Source organism: Haplochromis burtoni, unplaced genomic scaffold, assembly GCF_018398535.1.
Source record: "Haplochromis burtoni strain Fernald_Lab_line unplaced genomic scaffold, NCSU_Asbu1 Contig_82, whole genome shotgun sequence".
In the NCBI taxonomy this organism is placed as follows: domain Eukaryota; kingdom Metazoa; phylum Chordata; class Actinopteri; order Cichliformes; family Cichlidae; genus Haplochromis; species Haplochromis burtoni.
The window spans coordinates 397,733-418,575 of record NW_024582443.1 but is presented as its reverse complement, the minus strand read 5'-3'; the positions used below and the strand labels follow the sequence as shown (position 1 = coordinate 418,575).

Sequence of the window (20,843 nt, the reverse complement as noted above, 5' to 3'; positions counted from 1 at the left end):
CACTCCGCCGTCATTTAAACTTCAGCTCCGATGCTGTGGAAATGATGACATCTCTAGTCGAGAACTTCCATATTTTGTCTACATTTCAGAGAGAAACATGCACAGATACAAGCGCGCACATCTGCCTTCTGTAGACCCACTCGCTTCCCCGGGGACCGAAACACAACATACAGACGCCAGACGCCATCATTCATGTGATCGAGGTCAAAGGTTAAGGTGTAGCCTCTGGGGTCAACTAGAAGGCAGGGTGTTGGTGCGCTGGTGCGTGTGGACGTGGCCTGATCCACATTATACTACCAAACAATGACGGGTCTGCCCTCAAACTGCTCTCCACCTTCCAAGCAGAAGCACGAGGCTTCCCTGTTAACTGCAGACCGCAACATAATTAAAAAGGTGTTCCAATCACTATTTTTTTTCCAGACATTTCATTAAAAGAAATTTCTTATGACTAAGTCACCCTGTACTTACCAAGTGCGTATTTCAATCCGCACCTAATTAAGCTGCTTTTCACACATCCGCCACACTTGTGGCCGAGTACACTCTGATAGAGGCCATGTGTGAATATGAAACCACATGTCTGAATCTATGTATGTACTTGCATTTACACCTTTCAGCCGCTGAACACAGAGCACACCCGACAGTAGCATGAAGGAGACAGGAGGGATAAGATGAGGGATTAGGCCTATAAAAAAAAAAGGTGCCTGGTTTCCCAGCCTGAGGGCTGATAGCAGATATCACAACTCCATGGAGTGGCTGTACACCTCATTTTCAACACCTTGCCACCTCACAGCTTCCACTGGCCTCTGTAGCCACGGGCCCTCTGAGTGACACCAAATATATGAACCCTGCTCGAAACGAGGCTAAAAACATGGTCCACAGTTGGATGCAACTCCTTTTCTCTTTCTTACAACATTTGTTAAGCAGAAACCTGCAAACAACCAGAGCATGAGTCTACAGACTATGTAGAAAAAGAACTATGGATTCCACTTTAGGGCTGCAGCTAACGATTAGTTTAGTAATCCAGCAATCTATAGATTATAGCACCAATTAATCGGTTAAGAAATACTTTTGTCTTATTAGTGAGAAATAAAGAGGAAAAAAAAATTACCTTTACTTTGTCTTCCTGGAAAGCTTTCTGACAATAATAGGAGGCAAAATGAGTTTTGACAGTGTTTTATCTCCTGGACGAGGCAGATTTGGTGTGTGTTCGTGTTTAAGAGTTTTTGTGCATGTGTGTCTGCATGTTTAAGTGTGCTACTGAACAAATGCGTTTGTGTCTGTAAGCATTTAAAGAGGGATGTGGTGGCTGCAATAAAGAGAAGCAAGCATATCAGCATTCTAAAGTTTGCCCTGTGCTTTGATGCAAAGTTTCTGCGCTGCTGAAAACAAGACGTTATGATGGTGTGGGCGTTAATTAATAATCATTTAATGTCCAACCTAACAACCCTCAGGTCAGTGCCTCAGAGTCTTACTGGCCCACGTACATTTTACTGGCTTGTGAACAAAAGCTTCTCCTTTTTATAGAAGCAGTTTAGTTAACACAATATTTTATATTATTGCACTTTCAATCTGAAAAAATTATGAAAGTCTTGAAATTAACTGTGATTATAGAAACAGCTCTGCATCAAAGCAAAGCATGTGTGTTGAGGATCTTTTATAAATCTAATGATTCAAATTAATCAAATCGTCGCAGCCCTATTCTACTTACATGATGCATTCTTTGTAGATTCTCCTGTTGCTTTGATTATCGGTGCAGGACAACACAGGTTCTCATCATCAGTGCAACTGCACACTCATGTAACCCTGAACACATTGGAGAAACTATGGTAGAAAGGCATGTATGTGACTGTGGTGTGCCACAAGTTTGCTGTCATCATTTTGCAATGTGCAACAGTCAGAAAAACATGCCTGCATTGATGCAAGAACTGATAAGCTTGGAGAAAGTTGATTTTAACTGATTTTAAGGGCTCCTCCATGGGGGGGGGAAATATTCTTTGTGTGCAAAGTTGGTCCTAATACCTTTTATAAAATAAAAAATAAAAAATAAAAAGGTCAAACACAAGCTAAAAGCTGGAATGGAAAAAGAGCAAGACGGGTGGCATCAGCAGTTTTATAAACAGATTCAGTGAACGGCTTGCAGATACTTTCACTTCTTTAATTTTTTTCATGATGCTTCAATTCCAACATTCACGTGGTTTAAATATTTGTTCCTGAAATACAGCAAGATACTATATACTTCAATGAAATGAAAATACAACTGTTCTCTGAAAAGTGTTACTAGATGTAGCTGGTCTTCAGGGTTTTCCCCTCTCAAAAATTGTGTTTAAAAATGTACAATGCATGCTAAACAAGAAAGAAAAAAAAATGATAAAACGATATTAATCATGACTAAAATTAATATTAAATGAAGATGCATTTGCAACAGTATCGATACAAATGGTACCTTCTTTGCCACCTCCAGACAGACGCACATTTACTCCCCCTCAATAACAGCTGAAGTAGGTAACATTCATAACACTGAACAACACTTCAGGAGGAATTTCAAAAGCTTACAAGCTTCAGTTTCCACAACATTTAAGCATTAAACACTCGCCATAAATGTTAACCTAGCTGGCACACATGAGAACTTTAGCCCTCAAACTATAAGCAATTACCCAATAGCTACATTTACCAACAGACACTAGGGCTGCCACAAACGATTATTTTGATAGTCGACTAGTCACCGATTATTTTTGCGATTAGTCGACTAATCAGATCATCATCCATTGGACGTAAAACATACAGGTTATTGCACCAGCAGCATCTGCTCTTATATAACTATCATTAGCTTACAGCTTTAACTGTTTAAGGTATGTGAAACTAAAAATAAAGACAAGATGATAGTTTATTAAATTTAAATGAAATTTGCAGATTGTTTCGGTGAAGTTTAATAAACTCCTTCTATCTAAAATATAACGGGACACCGGAGTATATTCTCGAGCATCTCACACTTCTGATGATCAGCTGTCTGCTTGAGGTTTATTCAGCTGTGTAAAAACTATAACTTTAATCTCAGCCAAACCGATTTACTCAGGAATAAATAAAATACTAAAAAAAGCCAAACAATATAATTTTGAAGTTATCTAAGTGACTTATATATATTTAACTTGAGTAGCGAAAGACGGCGGTGGGTTTGAAAACGATTTGCCGGGAGTCCGGTGTTCTCACCGCGCTAGTGAGCCTAGCTCCCGGCTAGCTATCGAGCTAGTGGGTAACAGACGTCTCCGAAAACGTCGGAGTTAAACGTTTATTTTGTGACCCAGAAAGAATAATAAGAGTAATATTAAAACTAACTAGCTGCCGCCATTGTTGGAAACTGAGCTGGGCTGCGCTATGAATTCTGGGACAAAGCTTCTTCTTCTTCGGGGTTTAACGGCAGCTGGCATCCTTGTACATGCAGTGCTGCCATCTTCTGTTTCAGTCCGTTATTACACTCTTAAATCCTGCTACTTATTCCTGCGTCTTTTGTGATCTTACAAAGCTTCAAACGACGTGTCGACTATTAAATTAGTCGTTGACGATTTTGATAGTCGGCGTAATCGTGACTAGTCGACTAATCGTGGCAGCCCTAATAGACACATGGAAAACCGGGCAGGTTGCTGCCTGTGCGGAGCAGCAGGAGAAGCACAGCTGAACTGAGCGGAGAGTGGCGAGTGCGGAGAACGAATCCAAAAAAATAAAGAGCAAAATCCAGAGCGCAGCACTAGAACGAGACAGGTTTCAGGACTGAAGAGCAAAAGCTAAAGATGTAAAGACAAGATGATAAACTTCAACTTCTCTATTTTGAGAATAATTCATTAAAATGTGTTTCTTATTTTGTTGCTGCCAGCTGTGAAGTCAGTTTTAAAACACACGCAGTGATCAGTTCTTTCATTTTTATAACTTCTTTAAGTATTTACTAAAAAATATATTTTACCTTAACGATCTGTAATGCAATTAAATAAATAATTCATAAAATGAAAGAAACCTCTAAATCTAATTTTAAAAATACTTATTTTGTTAAATCTCCAGGGTTAAAATTTTCCCTGTGGTACTGAACATGGTATTGAGTATTTTCCTGGGTGTCCGTATCAAGTTTAAAATACCAGTATTGTGACAACTCAAAGTATTGATGGGGTACACTAGGGGTGTAAAGGTAATAAGATTCATTTTTCATTATGTCTTTTGTTTTTTGTTTTAAAGTTGAATAATTTTTACATTTCAGCGCATTTTCAATTTATGCAACTGAAAAAAGTAATCAGGGGGGGGGGGAAATCCTGTTATCCTCTTACTGCTACAGTCAAGCGTCGACAATAAGCTGTTGACTCCCTGCCGCCATGTTGTAGGTGATAGATACCACATGGCATATTGCCAAAATGTTACAGGTGACGCTCCTCCTCTTTAACTTGCTCTGGGACTCAAACGGAAACATTTTTTACCGCACACACTTCTGCCATCATGCGATTCTGACATCTAAGGTGCTGCCAATACAAATCAGACATAAACACGGTCGATTTGGATTTGATCTCATCTGATTAGTGCCAAAAAACTTTCCAAAAGAAAGAAGAAAAAAAAGTAAAGCATCAGTCATACTGAATGGAGCCTTTGTCGTGAACACACACCTGTGTCAGTCTAGCAGGGCAGGTCGTGCGTTCATCCGTTGAGGTGGAAAAGGTGTTCGAGTTCATGCGTGAGGGCAGAGGGAAACTAGCAATAAGACTGGGCGATCTGGTCAAAACCATCCATCATATCAGGATCTTCTGACGTAGAACTGAGTTGGAATCTGAATCCCAATTCTCTCATTAGATTTTAGTTGAACTCATGTAATCACATAATTACTTGAGCACATAACTGGTCTTCAGTTGAAATGCCAAATTATTTATTTATTAATTTCCCAAGACCTGCATTAGTCAACACCTGCCAACTACTGCACTGACACATGCCAGACACAATAACTAAAGAAAAATTATGGGCTACAGTTATCAAGCTAGACTACTAAAAGAACTATAAAAGACTTGTGAGGAGTTCAAACATGCTCTGAAGTTAGTAAACGTAGTGAAGCCCAGCCAAAAAAAAAAATAAATCAGCACCATCTGAAAGACAAGAACAGGCTGAGACTGAGAAACTGTGCTCCTTGTTACCTATAAACGACACGCTTTCAAAACTTCAAGACCAGACAGAGACGAAAAATGGTTGGAAACAACAAGTCTCACCAAGCAAGTGGATCCGTAAAGAGGTGTGGAGGGAACTAAAGTTAAGGGAGAAATGTGGAAATTCATACCTGCCGGCTACATTAGTCCTGGGAGCCTATTTAAAAAAAATACCTGCATGTTGATGTCACAAACAGTGTTGCACAATTATAACACTAATCAAGCATTAAAATCAGTCTTTTGCCTTCACTACACTGTTTTATTCTGTCTGTGGCAAATAACATGGATATAACACACATGCATATATTCAATCATTGAATAAAAAAATAAAAATAAAAAAAAACTGTTGCTGTGATGGCAGCCGAGACGAAGCACTAAACTCATATTTCACATAATGCCAGAAGATTTGGTTTAAAACAAATAAATAAAAAACTGTCCAAGGAAGCCCTTCCTGACACACCACACTGCAGATATTCTGCTTCACTCTCATTCTCACTACTGGAAATACTCCATCTGTTTTGGGAGAGGGAGCTGGCTGGATAGGCAGCACGAATAATGTTTTCCTTGCAGTCGACAGCAGACGTTTTCACACTCGTGCAAAACAGCATCTCAGGCATTGCTTCATCAAATTCTGTACACACTCTTCAGCTAATCTATTGTCTTTGAACAGACTGGCACAATGTGAAGGTGATAGAGGTTGTGTGGAAAACCCCCAAAAGGAAAAAATTACTCAAACTGCTACTTCATCAACAAAGAAGATTAAAGTGTGATCAAAAACCACAAAAGAAATAAAGAAAGAAAAACCTTTATGTTGCGTGAGCAGATGCATGCAGACCTGACTAAGTTATCTGACTGCTGATGAGCTGTCCGACCCTCAAGGCTGACTTACTGCAGATGGCAGAAGTCTGGTAGCTGCCCTGAGACGCCCCGCTGGGGGCAGAATCAAGGGCAGGGCTCAGTAGTGTGTGTGTTTGTGCGTGTGTGTTTGTGTGTGCATTTGGGTGGATCACATCAGCCTGCACTTGCAAGTGCTTGCATGCACATATACACACACAAGGCACCAGCTCCATCTGTCTCTGACATGGGAGAGCTTAATGACAGAGGCAGAAAAGCCAAAGAAAAGGCCTTCTCGTCGTGTCTCTCGTTTCCTCCCTCCCTTCATTTTTCCTCCCTTCCATCTCTCTCCTTCTTGACCGCACTCTCCAACATCAATGCTCCATATGGAGCTTTCTGGACAGGCTTTTTTTTTTTTTAAACTCCTCTTGGCCTGGCACACAATCAATAAGACATCCAGACGTACACTTACTTGCACACCAACTGTACAGCTTTAACGAGGGTAATCTGGCACAGGCGCTGGAACATACTGAGAAAATACATACTCCATTACATTACTGCATATATAATAAAGGCCTGAAAACAAAGTAATGAAGTTTCCAGTGAGTGCTGTGGAGCCAACCAGTACTCAAACTTACAAAAAAACCTTAAAGCTCATTCTAGCTTAAGTGAAGTCTCCTTGGTCTCCTCTATACTGCCTGCCACCTGCCTTCACCCAGTCCTCAGATAACCATGCGTCCTAAACCGAGGACACTTCTGCCCAGTCACAGTGGATCTAACAAGTAATTCATTTGCCTTGGTTTAAAAAGTCAACAGGAAACTCAGTGCTACAGAGCAGAAGGTTAAATATCCTAGGTCAGATTGCATTAAGGAAATAGCAGGATTTTTTGCATGAAAGGTTGTTCAACCACCCAGCAGCTGTTACTCTATCAACACAGCCCTATCCATCCATTGTACAGACAAACAGCTGAGTGTACGTGCAGTTCCTGCTACGCTGTTGCAGGGGGTGGGAGAAAAATTCCACTTCCAGCATGATGACAAAGTCATATAAGCTATACCAGAGTATGAGCACTGAATCATGGGAAACCACCTTCATGCACAACAGTGATGCCTATAAGGAAACATAAATGAACAGCAATAGTTCAGGTAGCAGAGCAGGGCATCAACTAATCAGGAGGTTTGTTCCCGTCCTCACGCCTTGGGAAATATACTGAAGCCCAAGTTGTGAAGGATGGATAGAAAACACTTAGGCATAGAGGTCTTGTATGAATGGGTGACTGAGACAAGTAGTACAAAGTGTGTCTGAGTGAAAAGCACTACATAAGAACCAGTGAATTTAGAGTCTTGAACTTGAGGTAAAAACAGGTATTGATTGATTTTATTGGTCTTTTATTGGAATTATTTTTTGCTTGTTAACCAAACCATCTGCCTTTCAAGTAAATTTAAATGAACAGCAGCAGGGTAGAGAAATACAGTTTGTTAATACTTAGTTAACAGTTCTTAAAAAACAAGCTAGGAAATGCATACTGTGCTAGCACCAATCCGAACCTTCAAATGCAGCTAACTTGGCTAGTGTGAGTGCTATGTTCAGTCTCAAGGCTTGCTCGAAGAAGCAGGGCCAGATTTTGGCATTTTAAGCAATTAGTGTGATCTTTAAAATTGCCAAATAGGCACTGATCTCTAGTCCTACCCTCAATGATGACTGCCTTAATGAAAATCCTTGCACTAAACAATTAAATCTATGAGGCATGTGACAGAGCACTGTCCCACTGTTTCCAAACAAAAAAAAAAATGACCCAATTAAGACAAAATCTTAAAATTATGAAGCTCACCGAGCTCTGCAGGAACACTTTTCAACAGCGTGTGAAAGAGCGAGACAGGAGCTGAGACACTGAGGCAAACTGAAGGTTGCTTGTTAAGATCAGTGTGAGCACAGGGCAGATGTGGAGTAGGAACAAGAGTGTAGCTGGTAAAGGTAAAGAGAACTGATGCACATTTTAAGGCCAAAAGTCATCAGTGATCTCTATTCAGGAAGAACGACTGGGCAGGAAACACTAAAGTCAAAAGCGGTGAAGCACTGCAAAGATGTCGAACAGAGCGTAAAAGGATGTCAGGCCAATGTGTGAATGAAATTCAACACTTAACTGTGCATCTTCACCTGCAGCTCGGTAAAAATGTTGCTGTCAGTGTGCAGCAAAACAAAAGAGCAGATAACATCTTTGGATTACAATGAACACTTTGTTCTTGCACGATCCTAATAAGAGTGCGATCATTTCGACATGATTTTTTTCCCCACTGTCCAGGTCTGTGTGGCTGTTATTAAAACAGTTTCTCAAAACACAAGAAAAATAGAAGGGAAAGCTTATGCCAACGCAAGCACCCAATCACGTCACACTTAAACCACACAAAATAGCACATATACATGTGCACAGCCACATCAGAAAGGAAAAAACAACAAAAATAAATAAAATAGGCCAAACGCAAAGATGTAGAGGAAAATGATCTTACAGAATTAGACACTGATAGCAAAAAAAGAAGAAGAAGAAAATCCACAGAAGTGACAAGTGTGACTACAGCCTAGAGAAACCACAAAGAGCGGCTGGGGTTTGGGGTTGAAACAGGTCATGTGCTTCGGGGAGACTGTCAGGAATGAGAAGAGAGGGGACGAGGCAAGGGACACTTGAACCCTGAATGAACCACCCTTTCCCGCTCCCTTCTCCCCCTCTGCTTAGCTGATGACTCACTGCTGGAACGAATGGGAACCCAGGGAGGAGGTATAGTGAGGAGTGGAGATCAGCTGCAGCAGTACTAATGTATGTGCAGGTAGCTGATCTGGTCAAGGACGTTAACCACACTGGCTGCTGTGAGAACGAAACTTGATGCAGTTTATATGTGTGAACTGTCAGAGACTCGGCTCCTTTTGTTTTTTTAAAAAGCATGTACTTGCACTTGTGCTTGAACGTGCTGGACGGAACAAACAAACCAGCTTATACTCAAGGTTAAAAGTTCAGCTCTTTTAATTTTAATCTCCTAGGACCACATATGTGGACATCACATTTTGGGTCGTTTAGACCAAAATACTAAATTTTGCTCTACAAGGGCTTGATATCCACTTACGAGGACATTATACTGCTACTGTTCTATTGAAATTTTAGACAAATATCCTCATGTGGCTCTTATTTGTCTTAGAAACAAAAATCAGGTAAAAAAAAATAAATTCATCGGGTACCAATATGCCCAAATATCAAAGAGAAATTAAAAATGCATGCCATGGAAGAGTTTAGGTCTTAGGAGGTTAAAGGTAAGACATGATGGCTAATAACCTCAGCCATTAGCCAAATGTGTTAACTACTACACCAGGATACACCTGGGTGTTTCTTTCTGTAGTGTAGTGCAGCGGCGTTAAAGATAAGACTCCAATCCAGCCACCTTCTAGACATCTTCAGAAATAAGTGCATAGATTTTGAACTTTTAACTGTATTCTCATAAGTTTTAAAGCTTATCCAATTGATAAAGACCCCAATAAGATCAAAGTGGGAGGTATGTGCCCCGCGATCTAAAATGAGTTTGCCATCCCTGGTATAGTGGTTTACACATTCACCTAACACACCAAAGACTGGGAGGAGGCACAATCAACCTTTATGTACACAAAACAATTAGGTAACCAAGACAATATATGCTTCAAAATATTTCAGAATACCTCTTGAATCTTTCAAAAATTCCTGAAAACATCACAAATGTTTCCATTTTGGATGCATTATTTATTTTATTCCACAAAGCCCAGGGCACATTCATCAACTAGAGAGGAGATTTCTGCAGATGCTTGCCGTCACAGGTGTCCCATTTCACAACTACAGCAGCCTGTTACCTACATACTGAATTTCAGTATCATTCATCTTAACCAGACACCGATCGCACAGAACAAACTTAATATTTTTGCATTTCACCCTGAAGCGTGGAGCCGACTCGAATGCTACTTGTTTTTTTTTTCCTCTGAGCGTGCACCCTTTCCCTGTTGCCTCGCCATAAAACAGGTCGAGTGGCCTTGTTACTAAAACATTTGCAAAAACATCTCAAGCTTGGCTTGCACTACAGCAAGGCTTTGTGTAGGAACACCGCGGCGTTAAACTGCACACACAAACTGCATGTAATGCAAACATTTAACATGAAGCTCAAACACTGCCACAAAATGACCAGTTAGCATCACTGAAAGCAAAAGATGAATTACAAATCAAACCTGCTGAATCATTCTCATTGGATGAATTAGTTGTTGTTGTTGTAAAGATTGTTAGCTTCCTACAAAACTACACGTTTTCTATAAATGTCTTTTTTCATCCAGTCAACACCTTAAGCTATTTGGTTTTTTCGTTGTAAGCTGATTTAAATGAGTAATCTGCGATCAAAAACTGGACTGTATCTCTTCAGCGTACATGTCTGCCTTTTAAATTGGGACGGTCCAAAATTAAGCTCAGTTTATGGGCATTTATCAGCTCAGGCAAACTAACCACTGTCTTCTTGCCCTGCCCTTGCCTCAAAAACCACCCAAAGGACTTTACTGCGCTGCAACAAGAGGAAAAAATAGAATTCCTGGCAGAACCAGAGACCGAGGGAGAGCGAGACATGACCTTTAGCTCACAGGCTGTGAGATGATCCGCTGCAAACTGAACAAAACGAAGAAACCTCAGTGTGCTTGTGTGTACGTTAGCAGTACAGCAATGACTTTGTCAGCTCCAGTCTGCCGTCTGGTTTCGCTGCTGCTGTCGTGTTGGGGAAAGGGGACGTTGTTCCTGCTACTTGTTCCTCTTCAAAACATAACATCTTCCCAAAATAGGCAGCGCTGTCATTAAAAGCATGTGACACAAGAATCTAAGCCAGCCGCACACACAAACACACACTGGACAAAAATTATTTACTTTTACGACTTTCTGATTAAAAAAATATTAACAGTGTGGAATTCATTAGTTGCTGGTAGAGAGTGGTTCATAATGAAGCAGAGTCTGGTTTATTTAAGAGCAGCTGGTGTTCAAGTTGGGCTCATTGAGGCTCAATTCCAAAGAATCCAGTAGTGATAAGTTGGGGAAACTTTGCTGGTGACTTTTTAAATAAATCCGTAGATTTTAAAAGAAAAAATATATATAAACAAGTTAGCTTCCTTCCATGAGCTCATGGGAAACCTCACATACTTTCTTCAGCAGTGCTTCCATTATGATGGCAACGGTGGAGGACTTGGAACTGCAGCCACAAGTGCAAGATGATCGTCCACAACATGAACCAGACCAAAAAAAAGCATTGTTTCCTAAACCACAATCAATAGACCGATCCAGAATACGATACACATGTCCATTACTTCATTGTGATTCCAAGCAAAGGCCAAAACCTCCTGACGTCAACAGCCACAGGAATGCCACCAGGCAGATTCTTCAGTAAAACTCTCCAGCAGCCTCAGTCAAACAATCGGACAATGCAAACAACATTTGGAGATAACAGTTTGTCTTTCCTGGAATCCCAGATCCCCAGTCTCTGTTATTTTCCTGACACTTGATTACTTGCACTGTTTGCTCCCTCGCTCTCTCCTTTGCAGAGAGGGGGGGTGCAGACTGCTCATCTCTCCAGGCCTGCCATCACTTCCCTGGTTGTTTCTCCAAAGGCCGGTTTGCAGAAATAGTCTGGTTGAAAAACACAAAAACGTACTAGGGATGCTCCTGGAGATCGATATACTAATTTATTAAAATTGGAGAAAATATAACCTTCTCTAAACTTGCATGTTAGAGAAAGAGTAAAAAAAACACACCCGAAAACAGTCACAGTGGAGCACAGTCTAACGGATGAGGTTAAACTTCGTTCATAAATAAATAATGAGGGTCTTTAAGCGATATGAAACGATCACAAGCTTCAGTGATCCAACCTTATTTTTACATGTCGCTTTCAAAATACATCTCACTCCACACACACATCAAATTTATCTGTCGAATGTAACACATTCATCATGTGCGTCAAAGCCCTGAACTTTTCTAGGACTTATCAGATACATGTGCATGTGAGAGCACAAATGCCCATCGCTATCAGATTGGATATCAGCCAGCCTAAAACCTTCCAGCCACCAAGTCCAAAGCATGTGTGAGTTTGGATCGTACAATGTGCAAACAGTGTAGCCAATATTTCGTAGCACTGCTAGCAACTGAGCCATCCAAGTACCTCCCTTAGCTGCATATGGTTTTATTCCCACTAGCACCTATTCGACCACTCGTTTTTTAGGGCTTCCCATTAGGTGATAGGGAGTGACTTCGACTCCTTCACACAACTCAAACCCAGCAATGAGGGACATGGCTACACATCTATTAGACTATTATAGCAATGTTGCAGACCCTTTCCAGCCAAATAAGCCCCACACCAAATCAAACCCATTACACCCACATCATATCCAAGCATCAGAGAATTGTCTTTTCAGACAAACTACAATCACTAACCTAGCTCATGCATGCAGTCAGCTTACTGTAACCTATTCACACATGCAAAAGAACCAAGAACGACAAAATAAAAACAAAACAAAACAAAAAACAAGCAAGAAAGCAAACGACAAAGATGTTATGGCTTTACATAATTTGTTTCAGTTGCTTATGTTCACCAATTACAGCACTCTCAATCGTACACCTCTCTCTCTCGCTCAAACATTGGGAGTGGCATGTCAGAAGTCTTGCACAGCGAGACCCGCACCTCCGCCTACACCACAGAGCTAATGAAGCCCTGCTAAGGCACCAGCATCGTTGGGTGTATTAACCTTTCAAGTGGAAATCTGGGTTAAAATTCTGTGCCGCTATCGAGGACACAGAGCCACCGGTAGTGTAGTGCTGCTTATCATCCCCCCCACACACACACACACACTTATTCTTTTTCACATGCAAATGTCATAATTTTGTTTAAAATCAATATTCAATTCATACAATCAAATTTACAGTGTTCACTGGCAGCCTGTTACACATTACTCCAGTCAAGTGTTTATATGAGCCAACCTACATTCTGCTGCCAGGTTGGACAACAACATTTAATCATCTCATTCAACGGTCGGACAAACCTGTAACAAACACGTGTTGCAAGTCGTGCAATGAAATGACTTGCAAAAAATAAGCAGAAAGAGCATGATTAGCTCATGGTACACACAAACTTCATCACTGACAGTACAAAAACAAAAACAGATGCATCCCTGAACATAAACCGATGTTGGTCTGTTAAATTGCTTGTTCAAAAACAGACTTGCGAGCATCAATCAAAGCCAAAAAGCAGTGTTTGTATCCAGCACAGGCACGAGTCAGATACCGCTGTGCGGCTATCAGCGGACCTTGCATCATAAACCTAAGAATAAACCAACATTTGTTTGTAGAAGGTTTACTACAGGCTGATTTGCTGCTTGCCACTCCCTTCTTATCTAATACAGAAATAGTGGCAGGTGCTTACAGCTGTGGGAGGCGGCTTCAATGGGGGCTTTCCCAACACGGGAGATCCTGTGTATATTTCTACCCTTCCTCTGAATGGATGAAGCAGCCGAGTGCGGTCATCTGAGAACAGAAAGCTCTAACAACAATGCTTCTGAGCCCCACAAACTACATATGATAGTCAAAGGCCAATTACCTGAGTCAACAGAATAAAGAAAATAAATCTCTCTAGTAATTGTCCTGAAATCTAGAGCAGCATATCACGACTGCCCTGTTGCTTTTATCTCCTTTTATGGAAGAAAAACAAAAAGGGCAGAGAGAAGCAAATACACAATCGTTACAGCCTTCAGTCTAATATTTTTTCCTCTCGAGTTCAGCTGCTCCTGCTTAGGAAGTGGGCAATGGTTTGCTCACTGAACCAGAGAGAACGCAAACAGGAGTCAGACAGGGGGAATCAGCTTGTGTTTTCTGAATGAAACATCCTGAATGTGGACGGACGGCGGGGGCAAAAAGTGCTGACACAGTAGAAACCACCATTCCCTTGGCATGGCTGTAATCACAACAAACAGCAAAGGAACAAGGGGCAGGGAAAGGCAAACTCCGGGTCTGAGGAAACTCTCCTGGAAGTGAGAAAGAAGCGCTCCAAAACCAGAATCGGCAGAGGAGTATGTACCGCTGCTTGTCGTGTTCGCCTCTCTTAGCTTTTTGGTTCTCTTGCCAGCTTTAGCTAAGACATGAAGCAGAGGCCAAGAACAACAACAACACTACCAATAAGAGCTGGGCCTCTATCAAATATGAGGGCAGGGATGTTTTCAAAACTTACATCAGAACGATCTGTTTCATCCTTGCTGAACCAAACAGCAGCGAGATTTTTGGGAAATGCCAGAGAAATTAAAAAAAAAAAAAAAAAAAGCTCAGACTAATGTACGCCTTCTACAAGTAAATAAATCCCCCTCGTGCTGTGGTTTTGCATGAAGCATCCAACTCTGTTATCAGGGTTTTTTTTTTCCCTTCCAGCCATGCACCCATGTTAAAAAAGGTCATTAAAACACATACAGCCACTTAGAATAAGCAGAAGTGGAGGGGGTGTTATGCTGGTATGTCTAGTTTGCGCACACTTATGCTTGTGGCTGAGGACCAAGAACGAAGACGGCTGACTTGGCAGCGATCCAGGCCAAATTACGAAAAAATGTCCATTTCTATCCCCCTGGGTGTCTCCTGTGGTCGCTCCCCCGAGACAGACGCACACAAACAGCCTGAATAGGGAAACAAGAGAATGAAGACACTGAGTCAAGCAGGGCGTGTGGGGCTTTTAAGCAACCCGCGGTCCTTCGAAACAAACAAGCCAAATCTGAACTCTCAAAGAAACTATAGGCTTCGGGGAATATTTCAATCATGTGAAGTAATGGATATGTATGAACTTCCAAAACAATAGGCTACTGTGCACAAGAAATAAATCCTCCCCTAAAGATGTCTGGCTGTGGCACATTTGCTTTGGTGCTTTTGCTTGTGACTTCTGTGCAGCTTCACGCCCCCCTCCCCTGGCTTGTAACCAGGGGAGGGGGGCCACACACACTTTGAAGATTTTCACAGCTCTGGGTGGATAGGAGGCAGCTGCGGAGGCTGTAGGATCCTGAGGTGGCTTACAGATCAGGTAGCTCTCTCCAGTATCCTCTCCAGTGTTAACCTATCTAGGAGCGCTCTGCCTTTGAGTGTGTGTGTGCACACGCAGGTGGACATGGGGCTGCTGCTGCTTTGAGGGGTGTGTGCGTGAGTGTGGGGTAGAAGTGTGGAGCAGGGAGGGAGGGGGGTGATTCGGCATGTCTTTTAACTCTAGCCCGAGCCTTTGCCACCATAAAGGTCAGCGCTTCGACATCTGCTGCTCTCTCTGAATCTGTCCTTTTATGAAAGGAAGCAGGGAAGAGGAGAGGACTCTGGGGAGTGGATGCACATGCACACGCACAGATCAACTTTAATGTCTAGGTACACCCTTCAAACGTGCACATTAAACTGGATGAACACAGACCCGGAGCTCAAAGCACACGCTCATCCAAACAAATACAAGAACACAAGTTTGCGCCTCAAAGACAGGCTCAGTACTATCATTACACCAGCACAGAGATGCTTGGCTTTTGGCCTCTGAAAGACTCCTCTCTCTTTTTTTTTTTTCTTTTTTTTTTCTTTTTTTGGCAGGGGGACAGACGAGGAGTGTGGGGGGGTGAGCTAAATGGAATCTCGTCCCCCTGGGGCACACAGCAAAGGCAGAGCAGTGTTGAAATAAGTGATTCATGCTTTTATCATCCCAGGTGAACAGTGCTGCTCTTTCAGCCATCACAATCAGTTTCTCTGGCGGGGGGGATTACGAAAGCAACGCCATATATGGCCATGGTTGTGTTTCTTTTCGTCTTCTAATACATAATAATACATAAAAAAGGAAGGCTCGAGAGTTGTTTTGTTTTTTGTTTTTTTTTGGGGGGGGTAGCTAATTTGTGTTGTGGTTGCAACATATGAGTGTGTTAAATCAGGGGAGAAGATTGTGTGCACTGTTAATTGTGTCCCCCCCCCCAACCAAAAACGAAACAGAATCCGCATGTATGCATTTTCGTTTGGCCTCATTTTACATATTTAGGTAGAAATTTACATCATACATTTTTTTGTTAGCTCAAAATGGGCTTTGGGGGCACTGATGACACAAGTCAGCATATACAGTCAAGGCTGATGGTCTGTGTTTTCTGTGAGTGTAGAAGTCTGCGCATTTTTGTGGCAATTCTGACCATAAATAAAAACTTTCAGCAAATTAAACCTCACAAACAAACAAACAAAAAAAGCCCACGATTTTTCTTTGGTGGAAGGCAAAAAAATAAATAAATAAATTAAAAAAAAAAATAAAAACCTTGATGGGTGCCAATTTTTTTTTTTTTTTACATGCACAGGAAAAACCATGTTCACAGACAAAATGATGAACTGATGTATTTATTGATTTAATCAACAAATTAGTCAACAATGAAAACAACCATTAGCTTAGCAAATCAATGTATAACCTAGTTAACGTGTAGTTAACGTGAATTAACATATAAAGAAAACCCCATCAAGGTGCTCCACAAACTATTCATAATGTTTTAATGCTGCATGTTTAGCTTAGAAAGCAGATCAAGGGGAACTAAGGAAAAGGACATGTTGCAGGGAACTTCATCACTGGACCTCTTTATTATCAGGAATCGAATAGGCTGTAAATGACACGAATTCAAGCTGACCGCAGCTCCTCATCTTTGTCTAAGAGGAAATTACAAACTGTTCTCGGACATTTTTCAAGCCTGCCTGAGATCTGATAGATAAATTGTGAATAATTTATCATGTGTTTTCTAATGTATCTGATAATAACCAGAGCTATAGAGACATGCACTGAAAGCCCGACACAGATGCTTGTTTTCTGGCACATACATTTGGCCCGCCCCCTAACAACTCAGCATCCACCTTTAGAGACTACGATAGCAAAGTCAAACAAATCTTTGTCTGCAGCCTTTGTACAACACAGCAGAGGAGCTGTGATACTATTAACAACTGTGTGGTTACAGAGCCCCTCCCAGTTTAAAACCAGAACCACACAAACCATATACTAGGGCAACAGGGTGTGTTTAGGCTCATTGGTGCCCCTCTGACCGTTACAATGAACAAGGTCTGCCACTAGCTGGGGAAAAAAGAAGAAGAAAAAAAAAAAAAGGCCTTATGGCACTTTAATTTTCTGTTGAACCTCTCACGCACCCACCCCATCCTTCTCGCACACACTGACTCCCTCCCCTCCCACTAGCAGAAAAACACACACACACGAATCTGGAGCTATCATCTGGACAGGTGGCCAGCCACCCAGACCTGACCCGCCTGCCCTCTTGCGTGCTCCCTCCCTCTGCCCCCGGCCCAACTAAAATCAGTTCACTTCTGCTGGAAAACCCCAAATGAACATACACAGCAGCAGCACCCCCCCCCCTCTACCACACACACACCTCCAGCAAGCCCTGCACCATGTCTGTCACCCACTGTGCCTAGTCTGTGGGGATTACTGCCTGCACAGTGCAGCAGCCAACCAGACCCACAAAAAAAGGTTGTGTCTAGCTAATGTGAAGCCAAATAATTTTAATCAGGATTTATTCTAAAGCCTGACCAGAGTAGAAAAGCCAATCGGCTCAGTTATACACAGCACCACCTGGTCTACAGCCCATTTACATTGAATTAACACGGTCACACAGTACTGATGAGTGATGACAAAACAAGCAGCGACATTCAGATCAATGGATGTTTGAAAATGTTAAGCAAGTCACATTTCCTATTAAAAGTATGGAGATGCTGCAATTATTCAATCCTCGCCAACTATACCCAGTCACAAATTTCAAGGTGGAAATACAAAACATTAGATTTGACTGTTACACACAATGCTTTATGACTTTACGAAGATGGGCGTCTAATATTTAGGGATGTCGGTGCAGATTAGCAAAAAGTCGCAGCTGTCACACAGATATGATAAATAAGACAAACGAGACGGATCACTCGGGTTAACTGGAGAAAAATGGACATTTTTTTTCAGCGATGATGGGGTTAAAAAACACATGGCCGTGAGCTGTGCATTTTGTCCTTAGATGCACTCCACATTTGAGAACTAGGTTTTCATAAGAGCCACGTCGCAGTTTATGTAGTAAATACAACAGTGCTACACTTCTTGGAGAGAGCTGAAGTCATAAAAGTACATGCTATACACTGTGTGTGTATATGCATGTGTGGGGGGTAGCTTCAATATTGACGGCTAACACGCCGTATTAAGCGAAAACCACGGCGCCAACAGTGTTTTAAAAAACGATGCTAAACGGACAGTTTGGCCACAAAAACCGCAACGTGTTTCAGTCAGACACCGCTAGCTAGCGTCCACTATCGGACAGCTAGCCGCATTAAGTCGTGAGTCCCGATTCGTAAGCGTGCTGCCCCGGCTAGCTGGATGTTGAGCACGTTTCGAAAACAAATACAGGGCGAGGAATTAAAACGAGAGCTCTCAGCGTGAGCCCAGTCGGTGGGGTTCAAACGAAACGGCGATATCGACGTCAAATTACTCCCGCAAACATGTCTAGCTGTTTAGCCTGGCAGCTAACAGTTCGCCGTTGTCTGGGAGAAAAGGACCACCGGGGGTGAAGTATCGCTTAGCAGAGGGGCTAGCTCACAAAACACTGCAGCAACAGTCAGCTCAAGCAAGTAACTGGTCAAAGAGGGGGAAAAACACTCGCACGCAAAGACACTGACACAAAGAAACGGCTTCTGGCTACTAAACCATCGGCCAGAGGACGTGCAGTGTGCTCGATGATACAACGCGTGGGTTAAAAGTGAGCTATTTCATGGCAATAAGTTATATTCTTATCAACTCCGCTCCCCACCGCCCCGAATCTCAGACTCACCCTGTCACAACAGGCGCCATCTTCCACAAACTCTCACCAAAACTCCAATACTCGCGATATCCCCTTCTCTCCCACAGCCCAACAATCCGCCGAGACAACAGGAGCAGGACTGGAGGTGTAGGGACGAGGGAGACGGAGAGAAAAGGGGGTGGGTGAGTAAGACGGAGAGAAAAAAAAGGGGAGGCGGCGGGTAACAGCAACACATACACACACTCTCTCTCTCTCACACACACGCGCACACACACACTCACTGAAAGAGAGAGAGTGAGCGAAAAGGGCAGACGCCACAACAACAGGCGTGGGAAACTTCCGAATTCACGCGAGAATTGGAAAACTCTCACAATAGGCGAGCACAGAGGGAGCGTCCCCTATCGCGAGATATGCGTGAAATCGAGTACTTGTTTATTTTGTGGCGCTGAAATACTATTCCCACGTGTTCACCGGGTAATAAATTACAGCACCGATTGGTTTGAGAGGGGGAAAAACGATAGTGGTGAGGAAAGCCTTGATTTTTGTTTTCCCAGGCTCACGCGCATTTTGTTGTAGGCATCCTGTCTCCATGTGGAGTCCCTGCGTTTACAGCTGTGTGCAATTACAAGCCAAATTGTCGTCCATATATGCTCCCCAGCTGACTGCAGACAGCAAACCTGCAAGGGTACCCTGACTTTAAATGAGAGTAGAAATTAATGGAGGGTTTCTACGCCCCAAATATACAATTCCCTTGGGTAACATTACAGTCCCTGTTTAGAATGTGGAAACAATGGTGTGAACACATGCGAATGGACCATGCAGAGAAGATTAGTGCATTGCTATCACACTGGGCAGTCCCATGACCACCCTCCACACCAAACCTCAGCCCAAAGTACAAGGGAGGCTATTATTTAGAATGATCATGCTTGCAAATGTGGCATAAGCTTTATTAGCCCCCGCCCCCCCCTTTTTTTCTTGTCTGCTTCTGCCCCTACTCCACCCCTCCCTCAAGTGCATTTCCAACAGTTTGTGTGTTATACCATCCCCACAACAAACAGGTCAAGCCATTCTTGTTTATCTGGGAGGGGGTCTAAGAGCCATAAACCTTCATGTAGGTCCCCATCCCCATGTGTGTTTGTGCCCATACAGCCTTCATTTAAACCTGTTTGGGATTTTTGTTCAGCTAACAAGTGACTTCTGGTGGGAATTTTTCCAACTTCAAAGAGGAAAAGAAGGCTTCTGAGACCACACCGATGGCAAGTCAATGCTTTCGTTTGTTAGATGTTGTGTGAGTGATCTGCCTCTGGCTGTTTTGTGTGGAAAAAGTGGTTCTTGGGCGAATGAAGAAGATCAAAAAGAAAAAAAAAATAGACAAACACCAAAGGGATATTTGGGAGATTTGCTGTTATGTGTAAATGCACACAATATTTTTAAGGAAAATAGTTTAAGCTTAAAGCTTTTTCTTAACCTTGTAATGTCAAGTGTATATTTTTCAATACACTTTTTTGTCAATTTTTGAGGCTTTTTGAATTGTCAGTATGACCCCCCCAACCACACACACACACACACACACACACACACACACACACACACACACACACACACACACACACACACACACACACACACACAAAATCTGAATGTTGCAAATATGATACATATTAAAACTCATATATCCAAATTAATATTTAATTTCTTTTTTTTATTTGTCAAAAAGGTCAATAAATAATCCATCTGGCAATTGTTTGTTAAGGTATTAAAATATATGGGTAATGACAGATGGGTAATTTAATATATTGGGAAATATGTTCATCTTTTTATATTTGAGTTTTTACAGTTAGTTGTTTTTTATTGATTAAAATATCAACTTAACATTAGTTTTTGAGGGATATTTAAGTTGTTTTGAAATGAAGGCGTGCTCGTAAGGGTCTAACTCTTTCACTCCTTTGATTTTTTCCTCGTATCTTTTCTTTGACTTTTCATCAAGTCTGTCTTTGTACGGACCG

The 20,843-nt window shown here is 42.0% G+C and overlaps 1 protein-coding gene across 1 annotated transcript in view; it reads right to left on the bottom strand.

The window, feature by feature from the left end:
- rbpjb (recombination signal binding protein for immunoglobulin kappa J region b) overlaps positions 1-19,178 on the bottom strand; it is a 50,163-nt gene extending 30,985 nt beyond the window's left edge. Inside the window, exon 1 of the mRNA XM_005925844.3 lies at positions 18,868-19,178. Within this exon, the coding sequence (XP_005925906.1) occupies positions 18,868-18,887 (20 nt within the window). The 5' untranslated portion in view covers positions 18,888-19,178. The remainder of the gene's footprint in view (positions 1-18,867) is intronic.
- Positions 19,179-20,843: the final 1,665 nt, after the last annotated feature.